The sequence below is a fragment of the Bombina bombina genome, chromosome 5 (genome assembly GCF_027579735.1).
Source record: "Bombina bombina isolate aBomBom1 chromosome 5, aBomBom1.pri, whole genome shotgun sequence".
Taxonomy (NCBI): Eukaryota; Metazoa; Chordata; class Amphibia; order Anura; family Bombinatoridae; genus Bombina; species Bombina bombina.
In genome coordinates, this window is record NC_069503.1 from 333,259,114 (window position 1) to 333,272,500 (window position 13,387).

Sequence of the window (13,387 nt, forward strand, 5' to 3'; positions counted from 1 at the left end):
TGCTATCCTTAGTGCACGGGAAGTACCAAATGTATTTATTTAAAAAAAAAAATAAGAAAAAAGTGTACTCCTATTTAGCTATCTGCTCAAGTAATTCAAAAATCATTCAGCCAATGAAAAGATGCTTTCCTTGATGTACCATCACATTTCATTACCACATTTTTATATTCAAGGTCCCTATAGAAATACTAGGCAACATATAAAACAGCATGAACATGAATCCAATCCTATGGGAAGTCATATAAACTGTCCTTGTTTATACTTTAACAATGGAAAATCATATAAACGATCCTAATTTGTACTTTGACCATTTAACAAATGTCCAGTATTTTCCTAAATCAGCATAACCAGTAGCTGTGCCAAATAGTACAGTTCATACTCAAATACAGCCAGGAACTTACCTTTTCTTGCAAATCCACATTGCCAGACTAAAAGTCATCTAGCGGTATAATCCCCATATGGAAATTTCTGATCACTATCTTTGCAGATACAACTGTTCCCTCATAGTTATAACATGGGACTTTATGCAATTCAGTTGCACATACTGGACTCAGAGCTCAACGATCCTGGCTCGTGCTTCACCGCAAAGGTCCTTCTCCCCAGAAGTTCAAAGCATGTGTGCTAGGCATTACGGTCTATTTGCTGTCTATTTAGTTCATTCCTCATGTAAAGCTCATGATAACATGTAAAGTCATATTATAACTTTCACACCTTAAGACATTTCACCACTGGTTCATGCCAAATGTCCTCTATGGAAAATTATGTAGGGGCCCAGCTATACACCCCTTCGTACAGAGCATTAAGCTACGCACGTTTCACCCTCAACTGTTAGGGCTTCTTCTTAAGACCATTTATCTTCTACAGCTAATAATATTGTCATTCAACTGAATCAAGCCCCATGCCTCTATCAAACATGAAATCTGTGTCCTTAGTAAACTCTTTTTGTATTTTGATAATGAAAGTATGTGTGTGCTTTATAGTGTGAAGGCAAATTTCAGTTGCCCTATATTTGTAATCCTAAATAAAGAGTTACACTGAATTATTACCACTGCAACCAGTTAAAAATGTTACAAAACAATAACAAATATTGAAAATATATAGTGTTTGTAAACTATCATTTTATATTTGAATGCAGCATTGAATGCATTTTATATAGTAACCAAGTAATATTATTGTAGACATATTAATCCATGTACTTATAACTAAACATCTTTTTCATTCAAATTTGCTGTGAAATTGTTTTTAGAGTCATCGGTGAGTAGTGGCTCTCCGGGGTCAGGGCCCGGTTCACCAAATAATGGCCCAGTTGGCATAGGCGTGGAAAATGAAACCTCCATTGTGTCATCAAACTGTCATACAGAGGTAGGAAGCAATTTATGACTTTGTTATCTTTACTATTGTTTTTAAGGTTGTCTTGTTACACAATGTGGAAAATATAAACATGGTAGCAAAATAAATCACAATGTGAAGTGTTAAATGTATTTGGTAAAAAAAAAAAACATAACCACTTTAATGCCCTATGCAAATCAGAAATTCTAATATAATGAAATATGAAAATCAGACATTAATTTATTTTACACCAAATGTGGAATACAGATATATTTCATATCGTAATCACTCCCTGAATATGTCTTCAGGCACCTTTGACAATACTGTATTATATTAAATTCTATGCAAGACTAAGAAATGATCATTTTAATTTGAATATTCTCATTTTTTATTTTAAATCACCAGCCAGCTTTTATTAACAACTAAAGTGAACTTATCTGTCTCCTGGGAATTTTAATAAAAGAAAAATTCATTTCTTAATCACCTATAAATGCAATTTTCACACAGAATTTTAATGAAGTTAAATTTATGTTTGGAGTTAGAAAACAAAAATTGTAATAGTGAAACAATTCTTCAGGTCAGAGCAGCAGGACATCAACTCCAGGAGCTGCAGACTTAGTTTCAACTCTAGTCTTTCCCTTCATAATAAATTAATTGTTTGTGAACTATGATCCTGAGGGCAGGTGTTTGACCTCTGCCCACTGATTAGCAGTCTCCCTGTGGACTTAAGAAGAGAAAATAATGCAACACTGATGGCTAACATGTGGCTTTGTCTTGTAACCCTTTGTACCAGAAGCTATGGACATCACACCGAGGTGGTAAAATAGAGGCATCATTACTACACAATTAGCTAATTAGGAAGTGGGAGTTTAGTAATGAAAGGTTTGGTGCATGTAGGGAAATGCACAACAAATGTCATACTTCATTGTATTGCAGGTCTCTGCCTTTCTGGAGTTCACTAGTAATATTGTAGAATATTTGTTTTTTTTACCATTGCATTTATCGAATTTCAAGCTCCTAGTGAGAAGGAGTTTGTGGTTAACAATTTTCCATTGCAGTGGGTGAAATTCATTACAGTTGGATTGCCAACTAAAACTTTTTTTTCCCCTGTCCTGTATGAGAAAGATCCAACGTTTCTCTCTCTTTTGGATTTGTGTCCTTGTAATGATTTGAGTAAATGAAGTTGTATGTGGTATTTACAGGAGTTAATCTTAATATATGCAAACATTGATTTAATTAGTACTTATAAAAAGTGTTATTTGTTTATGCCACATTATTATTAGTAGCGAGGTGAGTTTACTTCAACAGTAGATTTGACAAAAACGTATGTATCAAATATGATATAATCTGGCCCTCTAGAGCCACAATGGAACAGAATTTCAGGTTTCTTCTAAACACAAGTAAATTAATCAGTCTCCGTTATTTAGATTAAGCCACACACAGAGAAATAATGAAATCCTGACCCATATGCCACCTTCATGCAGTACATTGAGCAATACTGTGGTATAACAGTTTTTATCATCTTTAACCTAAACCTAACCTTTTTTTAAGAATGGTTATGCCCCTTTTAAAAAAAAACCTTTTGGTTTAATATGGTATCAACTTGTTGCATTGATTCTGCTATGTAAGCTTTATAAGCAAATGTAATTATTCCAGATTTAATTATATGAGAGGAAATATATTTAGCAATGTTACCTTAAACATAGAAAAGCTCAAGGAATTCTAAAAAATAAAATAAAATGAATTGCCAAATACCAAACAAATGTTTTATATATAGATGTATAAATGCTACCACTAAACCAGTACTCTTTTCACATATAGGCCTAGATTACGAGTGGAGTGCAAAATTCGTTGTCGTAAGTGCTGTATTTGCGCTCCACTCAGTAATAGCAGTGCACGCAGACCTTATGTTCGCATTGACTGGAAGCCTTGCGCTTACAAGAGCGCTTCCATTGGCTCCAATGGGAGTCTTATTCTCATGCCGTGAGACACAGCAAAGAACCTATCACAGTGCAGGGGGTCGTGCAGCGTTGGGTAGCAAATTAAATCTATATATGTATGAATATATATATATATATATTTATGTGTTTATATGGGTATATAGACATATCAACATATAAATAATATGTATATAAGCAAAACAAACTAGGGTTGCCAACTTGCCATTATTTCTAGGTATCTACCTTATTTGCCCAAACTGTTTACAGTTTTCCAGGCTCCCTTATTTATCTGCTCTCAGAACATTTTTATCTTTTATTCTTTACAACATGTAAAATCATTTCAAACATTTAATATTGTACTTTTGTACTCTTCACTCCCACTGTGCCTTAAGTGAGAATTAGAATTCATGGCTTTGCAGAAAATTGTCGAATCAATTAAAGGGATAATAAACACCTTGTAATTACATTTGTGTTGTGTTGCTATAGAATAACATATCAGTCAAGTCTAAGGCCTAGATTTAGAGTTTGGCGGTAGCCGTCAAAACCAGCGTTAGAGGCTCCTAGCGCTGGTTTTTACCGCCCACTGGTATTTGGAGTCAGTCAGGAAAGGGTCTAACGCTCACTTTGCAGCCGCGACTTTTCCATACCGCAGATCCCCCTACGCCATTTGCGTATCCTATCTTTTCAATGGGATCTTCCTAACGCCGGTATTTAGAGTCGTGGCTGAAGTTAGCATTAGAAATCTAACGACAAAACTCCAGCCGCAGAAAAAAGTCAGTAGTAGCTTTCTGGGCTAACGCCCGTTTATAAAACTCTTAACTACTGTGCTCTAAAGTACACTAACACAAATAAACTACCTATGTACCCCTAAACCGAGGTCCCCCCACATCGCCGCCACTCTATTAAAATTTTTTAACCCCTAATCTGCCGCTCCGTACACCGCCGCCACCTACGTTATCCCTATGTACCCCTAATCTGCTGCCCCTAATACCGCCGACCCCTACATAATATTTATTAACCCCTAATCTGCCGCCTCCACTATCACTGACACCTGAATATTTTTTAACCCCTAATCTGCCGCTCCGTACACCGCCGCAACCTACATTATACCTATGTACCCCTAATCTGCTGCCCCTAACACAGCTGACCCCTATATTATATTTATTAACCCCTAATCTGCCGCCCCCAACGTCGCCTCCACCTACCTACAATTATTAACCCCTAATCTGCCGACCGGCTAAGTCTAACCCTAACCCTAACACCCCCCTAAGTTAAATATAATTTAAATGTAAAGAAATAAATTAACTCTTATTAAATAAATTATTCCTATTTAAAACTAAATACTTACCTGTAAAATAAATCCTAATATAGCTACAATATAAATTATAATTATATTGTAGCTATTTTAGGATTAAACCTAACACTACACTATCAATAAATTAATTAAATACAATACCTACAAATAACTACAATTAAATAAACTAACTAAAGTACAAAAAATAAAAAAAGAACTGTTACAAAAAATAAAAAAATATTTACAAACATTAGAAAAATATTACAACAATTTTAAACTAATTACACCTACTCTAAGCCCCCTAATAAAATAACAAAGACCCCCCAAAATAAAAAAATGCCCTACCCTATTCTAAATTAAAAAAGTTCAAAGCTCTTTTACCTTACCAGCCCTGAAAAGGGCCATTTGCGGGGCATGCCCCAAATAATTCAGCTCTTTTGCCTGTAAAAAAAAACATACAATACCCCCCCCAACATTACAACCCACCACCCACATACCCCTAATCTAACCCAAACTCCCCTTAAATAAACCTAGCACTAAGCCCCTGAAGATCTTCCTACCTTATCTTCACCATGCCAGGTTCACCGATCCGTCCTCCAAAGTCTTGATCCAAGCCTCTGAAGTCTTCATCCAAGCCCAAGCTGGGGCTGGCGATCCATAATCCGGCTGAAGTCTTCTATCAAGCAGCGGCTGAAGAGGTCCAGAAGAGGCTCCAAAGTCTTCATCCTATCCGAGAAGAAGAGGAGATCCGGACCGGCAACCATCTTGATCCAAGCGGCATCTTCTATCTTCATCCGATGACGAACGGCTCCATCTTGAAGACCTCCAGCCAGTGCGGATCCATCCTCTTCTTCCGACGTCCAACTGAAGAATGAAGGTTCCTTTAAGGGACGTCATCCAAGATGGCGACCCTCGGATTCCGATTGGCTGATAGGATTCTATCAGCCAATCGGAATTAAGGTAGGACAATTCTGATTGGCTGATGGAATCAGCCAATCAGATTCAAGTTCAATCCGCTTGGCTGATCCAATCAGCCAATCGGATTGAACTTGAATCTGATTAGTGTAGTGTTAGGTTTAATTGTAACTTAGGTTAGGATTTATTTTACAGGTAATTTTGTAATTATTTTAACTAGGTAGCTATTAAATAGTTATTAACTATTTAATAGCTATTGTACCTGGTTAAAATAATTACAAAGTTGCCTGTAAAATAAATATTAATCCTAAAATAGCTACAATATAATTATAATTTATATTGTAGCTATATTAGGATTTATTTTACAGGTATTTAGTTTTAAATAGGAATAATTTATTTAATAAGAGTTAATTTATTTCGTTAGATTTAAATTATATTTAACTTAGGGGGGTGTTAGGGTTTGGGTTAGACTTAGCTTTAGGGGTTAATCCATTTATTAGAGTAGCGGCGAGATCGGGTCTGCAGATTAGGGGTTAATTATTGTAGGTAGCTGGCGGCGACGTTGTGGGGGGCAGATTAGGGGTTAATAAATATAATATATGGGTCGGCGGTGTTAGGGGCAGCAGATTAGGGGTACATAGGGATAACGTAGGTTGCGGCAGTGTACAGAGCGGCAGATTAGGGGTTAATAATAAAATGCAGGGGTCAGCGATAGCGACGGTGGCAGAATAGGGGTTAATAAGTGTAAGGTTAGGGGTGTTTAGACTCGGGGTACATGTTAGGGTGTTAGGTGCAGACTTAGGAAGAGTTTCCCCATAGGAAACAATGGGGCTGCGTTAGGAGCTGAACGCTGCTTTTTTGCAGGTGTTAGGGTTTTTTTCAGCTCAAACTGTCCCATTGTTTCCTATGGGGGAATCGTGCACGAGCACGTTTTTCAAGCTGGCCGCGTCCGTAAGCACCGCTGGTATCGAGAGTTGCAGTTGCTGTAAATATGATCTACGCTACTTTTTTGGAGCCTAACGCAGCCCTTCTGTGAACTCTAAATACCAGCGGTATTTAAAAGGTGCGGGGGAAAAAAAGCATGCGTAGCTAACGCACCCCTTTGGCCGCAGAACTCTAAATCTAGCCGTAAAGGTTTTTAAAGCACATTAACATCTTTTATACTACAATAATTTTTCAACCCAACATTTTCCTTATTTGGAGTAGCAACTCTGGGATTTAGTCTGAAGACAACCTGGCATGCCACAGTCATAAAGTTAGTATAGAATTAATTGTTTTGAGGTTCTTATCTGATAAAGCCCATTAGGGACAGATATGTATCAGAGTTATCCTTGAGAAGTCAGCAGGTGCATTTCAGGAGATTCTGAGAATCAAGAAATTCCCCAAATTTCAGGGCTAATTACTTGAAAAGAGGCCAACACAAAAAATGAAATTATATTCCAAAGTTGTTTTATTATACATATCTAAACAATTTAAATAAAGAAAAGAAATGCCTTGTAATTACAAGGTGTTTATTGGTTTTTTTTTTTAAATACCTTGTCCACCTCTATCCATTGCTACTTACTACTTGGAATAAGAAGACACCTACAACTTTGTATTCATCTTTTTGCCCCTTTTATTCTATACGGTAGTAAATCATTGGTTCTCTTTTTGTTTCACACTTAGCCATATTGATATTTATTTATTTATAAAATATTTTACCAGGAAGGATACATTGAGATTTCTCTCGATTTCAAGTATGTCCTGGGTCAATAAAACATTGCATTGATACAATAGGGTACAATAAAATGCAAAAACAATAATAATACACAATATATGCAAAAATTTAACATAGAACAGGTAGGAAATATATAATCAACCATGACAGGAGCATTCTGTTTTGAGATATGTAGAGAGGGATCTCTTAAAGGATATTAGACTTGGGGAAGGTTTGAAAGTGTGCGGGAGGTCGTTCGATAATTGTGGTGCTCTGTAGGAAAAGGAGGATTGAGCTGCTTTCTTTTTGTATTGAGGCAAACTAAATAATGTGCTGGTACTGGATCGGAGGTTATGGGAGGTGGGAACAGCCGGGGAGAGCATTCTGCTCAGGTAGGGTGGGAGCTTACCAGAAAGGCTCTGAAACACAAGGCAGGAAAGATGGAGGGTGCGTCTGGATTCCAGCGACAGCCAGTTTAGTTCTTTTAGCATGTCACAATGGTGGGTACTGTAGTTACATTGTAGCACAAAGCGGCAGAATGAGTAAAACAATGTATTAAGTTTATTAAGGTGAGTTTGCGGTGCAGGTGCATATACTACATCCCCATAGGCATATCAGAATTTGCTGTACAATCTTTTCCTTTACTGTAGGGCTGAGGCAGGATTGCTAATATATGCCACAATGCTAATGACTAGTTTAGCTAAAAAAGCCTCAAATACTGACCTAAAGAGTAACATTCAACTTACAGCATTTTTAAATATAGAAATCCATGTAAAATATATGTTTAAAACTTCTCTTATTTCCAGATATGTTTAACATCTTTTTTCTTATTGCAAAATATCAACAAGTGGACATGGTCATCTGCAAAGTTCAGACTGCAATAAAAATGTATATAAAAGAATAGCTTAAAATATGTGGCCATATGAGTGCTACATAAAATCATGACCCCATTAGGACTTGTGAATCTTTTTTTATTTTATTTTTGTGTATTCTGATCATAATGTTTTGCCACCAAAAGCTAGTAAAAAGGTTAATGGTTACCATCCATCCCAGTGGGGGGGAACTTTAATGACATATAACAAGGAATTACTATTTACTCAATGTACTATAAATACAGTAAATTAACACCCTTTACTACTGTGCAACCTTTTTTTGTTTACCATTCCCCCCCTGGGTACACACAAATGTCAAAAAGAAAATCCATCATTTTATCTGGTGCAGTCTTGCTGTAGACCTAGTTATGAGTTGCATCTAAAATCAACCTTGTGCCTAGAAGGTTATATTTTTGCATAACATCCTGTGTTTTGGGGTTGCTCTACTCTTCACTGACAGCAGCGCATTAGCAGAATTTATTTTCTTAAGTTAATTGATATCCCAGATTTATCCATTACACAATCTATAGCCTTTCCAACCTCTGCATGCTTGACACATTATTATATTTACTTAAGTCAATCCTCTGTGTGCACTAACCTTCTTGAAGGTGGTCTATTATCACAGTCCCATATGCTTTTTGTTTGGGAAAAAAGCAGTCACTGTTGTCATACTGTTACAGAGGGGATACTTTTTCAGTGATGTGACCCCCCTGGGGATAATATCTTGCTCAAACCTCTAATTGCAATGAAGCCTAAGTTGTTCCTAATATGTAGCAGTATTGTAGAGGACGAAAGAAAGTTTAACTCTAGGAATATTGTGTTAGATAACCATACTAGGTCTAAAGAATGTATTAGCAACTCAAAAATCCCTTCAATCAATTTTAGCTCTCTTTTGTTCCGATTTAAAAGTAAAGTACTTTGATTCCCTCTTAGAGTAAAGTGCCATAAATAATGATACTTTTTAATACTATATGTAATATTAAAATTATAACTATTAATATTATTAATAATGATTTAAATATAAACATATAGGACATCACCAGTGTTGCTATAATTTTTTACATCTGCTTTTTACTTCAGTTTATTTATTTATTTATTAATTTATGTATGTATTTATTGTTTAATAGTAAAAAAGCACATTGCCTTAAAGGGACATGAAACCCAATTTTTTTTCTTTCATGATTCAGATAGAGAATACAATTTTAAACAACTTTCCAATTTACTTCTATTATTTTATTTGCTTCCTTCTCTTGTTATCATTTGCTGAAAGGTTTATCTAGGCAAGTTCATGAGCAGCAGAGAACCTAGGTTCTAGCTGTTAATTGGTGGCTGCATATATATATTGAATGTGATTGGCTCACCCATGTGTTCAGTTAGAAACTAGTAGTGCATTGATACTCCTTCAACAAATGATACCAAGAGAATGAAACAGATTAGATAATAGAAGTAAATTAGAAAGTTGTTTAAAATTGTATTCTCTATCTGAATCATAAAAGAAAATTTTTGGTTTCATGTCCCTTTAAGACTAAACCTCATAAAGTATGTTAGAATGTTTCATACATAAAATATAAATTAATAGAATCTATTTAAACATATTTTTCAATGCTGTATCATTTTAAATCAACAGTTTTAAGCATGGAGATTGGCCTAGATTCTACTGCAGTTGTAAATTGTACTAGCAGATGGGTAAACATTGTTGTGCACGGCTTATAATAAACATGTAAACTGCAATATTATATAATATATATTACATTTAATTGTGATTAATCAGAATTTAAGCTTTTGGCTTCTTCTCATAAAAAAAAGATGCTTATCGTGTTTAATACTGAAGGTACTATATGAACTATCAGTAACATTTTAATCTGAATGTTATATGTGATTAATAATATATGAATCATTATATTTATTTTTATTTACAGCATTTGGTTTCACATCAGCATTTTGTGCACCATGAAAAACCAATAAACCTGCTTAACCTCTACACTTCGCCTTCTTTGCCGAATATTACATTAGGGCTTCCGGCAGCAGCTTCCCAGCTCACTGTAAGTAGTGCAAGTCTGATACATCGTTTATGACATTTGTATTTTTTTAGTTTTTTGGCATTAATCTATTCAATGTAAATAATGAATATTGACCAGCAGTTATAAAGCCAACATCATCATCAAACAGCAGCATCTGACTGGGTTTTTCATCTAACATCTTGGTCACAAAAAGCATAAACTTTTTTAATATGGGTCTTGGTAGTGGTGGTAAGAAACTTCAGTATACTGAATGATAGAGCTGCTTACATGCACTTTATAACACACATAGGCATGTTTAATAGATGTGAAACCCAAAGTGTGTTTATTGTTCTATTGTTTTTTGCCTTATACTTCTATTATGTATTTGTTAGCTTCAGCTCTAGTATAACACTTGCTTAGTAATAGTAGAAAGAGAAATGTAACTGCATACAGACCTGAAAGAGATGGAACCACAGCCTCACATTAATATGGAACCCAAATGGTTTTACCTGTGGTCGGTTCTATTAGATTAATGTCTATTGTCCTCTTATTAACAAAGTGACAGTGGGGTTTAGGATAAAGATGCATAAAAGCAAACCAACCAAATATAGATCTAGAAAGAATCTTGCATATATTGTATATCCCATATTATTGAAGAGAATAATAATATAACAGTAATTGGCAGATTTATCAAAGGGTGAATGCCCCTATTAGTTGCAGGATTGCTCATGAATTTAAAAAGACCTACCTACAACATAAATGTTTTAAAGGTATTTAAAACTGTCACTTTATTAAAGGAGCACTAAATACAGTAGAATTGCAAAATTAAAAAGTGCATAGTAAAAAGACAATGATTTAACACATTGGCGTTGATTTAACAAAGGCCTAATGTCCTTAATTGCCTTGTTTGCGCACAAGCCTTTAGGCTTGTCGGAAACAGAAGTTAAGAAGCAGAGGTCTTAAGACCGCTGCTCCTTAACTTGTCTGCTGCCTCTGAAGCTGCGGGCATCAATCCACCCGATCGTATACGATCAGGTTGATTGACACTCCCTGCTAGCGGTCGATTATCCGCGAATCTGCAGAGCGCGGCATTGCACACGCAATTCACCAGAACTGCTTGTGCAATGTTAAATGTCGACAGCGTATGCTGTCGGCATTCAGCAATGTCTGGCAGACAGGATCCGCTACAGCGGATCATGTCCGCCAGACTTTGATAAATCGGCCCCCTACTCTGAATTTCAAATAAGCAGTACATTTTTTTCTGGCAAATTTATTTTTTCTCCCTTTTTCGAGTGCCCTGTATCATGTGACAGACATCAGCCAATCACAGACTAGTATATATTTACCCTGTGTGTATACAAAAAGACTGCAAAAATTGATAATGGAAGTAAATTGGAAAGTGTCTTAAAACTGCATCCTCTATCTGAATCATAAAAGTTTATTTTGACTTGAGTGTCCCTTTGTATGATTTGTAAAGCTAAAATAAAACTCTGAATAGAGTTTTTATCTTATCTTCCTAAATTATGGCCAATTTGGACTTGTTGTAAATGAGTTTGTCCACTGATCTAAGCAATTACTGTCTAGTATGAAGTATATTTAAAGGGACAGTTTACTCAAAAATTTTCTCCCCTTTAATTTGTTCCCAATGATCCACTTTACCTGCTGGAGTGTATTAAATTGTTTACAAGTAGCTCCTTTACCCTTATATTGGCATTTGAAATTGTTAATTTAGCATGTGGTATCCCCACCTATTCTGAAAGTTTGTGGCCGCGCGTACCAGCTATAGATAAGATTTGTAAACACAGCCAGCAGAAGAAATTACACTTCCAGTGTGATAAAGCAGAGATAAGGTAATAAAATGTTGATTTTCCATTGTTCTCTCAAAGTATTGGTGATTGTTTTAAGGACAGATATAAGATAAAGAAGCAAGTATATGTGCACAATGTGATACAGTAATGAGATCTGATTATACCTACAAGCTCAACCTATTTTATTAGGCTGTGGCTTCAAAACACAAAATCAGAGCTTTAATATACAGAAATAAACCTTAAAAAGCTAATTTTCATACATTTTTTACTCTGCAGTTGGTAAAAAAAGCAATTGTAAACACATTAAGGGAAAAACTATTTTACAGTATACTGTCCCTTTAAGCAATTTGCAGAATTTTGTAGGAAACCTAGGTTACAGAGTTGGCTTTTTGGCCTAGTGAGTGTGGGCCAAGCACACTTTTTACACAAGATATTTTAAAGCAAAAAAGACTATATTATGCAAAGGTTTTATTGCACTTATCTAAACATTTTATATTACTGTCTCAAATTGCTTAACTATCTGCTGTTGTGCCTCTGTAATTAGATATATGTTGTCCTCATGTTTTATTGATGTTTCTCAACCATTCATTATCTTGTGTCATTAAAATGGATTTCTCATTCTTACATTCTCATTTCCTACATCATGTCCCTATTAAAAATAAAATATGTAAATATCAAAGTAGAAGACGAGCATGTTTCCAAAGGTTAAAAGAAGTCAGCAAAAGTGTTTCAGAAAAGACATAAAAATAGTTTTTGTGATATGTAAGGCACACGTTTTAAACTGTATTACAATGTTAAAGGGGCATGAAACCCACAGTTTTTTTCATGTCTCAGATAGAGAATACAATTTTAAAAAGAGCTTCCTATTTATTTTTATTATCAAATTTGCTTCATTCTTATGTTTTTCTTTGTTGAAGAGATATCTAGACAGGAAATAGTGCTGCCATCTAGTGTTCTTACTATTGTATAATATTGTTGCAAATGTGCTGCCATATAGTAATGCAGACACGTGCACACTCCTGAACTTACATCCCTGCTTTTCAACAAAGGATAAACAAGCAAATAAAGACAATTTGTTGATAGAAGTACATTTTAAAGTTGTTTAAAATGGTATGCTCTATCTGTATCATAAAATGTTTTTTTAGGGGGGTTTATGTCCCTTTAAGTTATTCCCCCCGCCCCCCACAAAGTATCTCCTGTGGTCTGATCCTTTTTTATTAGGTAAAGACTATGATTAAATATTTAAGAGAGAATTCGCTACACATATGGCTTCTGATCAGTTGCTTTTTTGTCTCATGACAAACTCAGAATAATAGCAAAACTATTTATGGTTTTCAGCAATAAGAACATTTTTATGTTAATTGTTTAGTTTTTCCCCCTAAAGATACTCCAGTGAGCTTTTAATGTGGCTAGTGGTCAGTGAGACCTTTTGTTATACATTCCTTACAAATCTAATATAAAAATGCAGTGTTTCATAAGTTTTAATGATTTATAGTGGCTGTTGTGTTGTAACTTCCAAGAAAAAAAATAAAT

At 35.2% G+C, this 13,387-nt stretch overlaps 1 protein-coding gene across 4 annotated transcripts in view; it reads left to right on the top strand.

Annotated features, from left to right (window-relative positions):
* The window catches only part of HDAC9 (histone deacetylase 9), a 2,434,493-nt gene that overhangs the window by 1,212,205 nt on the left and 1,208,901 nt on the right, over positions 1–13,387 (top strand). For all 4 annotated transcript variants that reach the window (XM_053714127.1, XM_053714129.1, XM_053714128.1 and 1 more), the window contains 2 exons: positions 1,247–1,362; positions 9,966–10,088. In XM_053714127.1, coding sequence (XP_053570102.1) covers positions 1,247–1,362; positions 9,966–10,088 — 239 coding nt within the window. The remainder of the gene's footprint in view (positions 1–1,246; positions 1,363–9,965; positions 10,089–13,387) is intronic.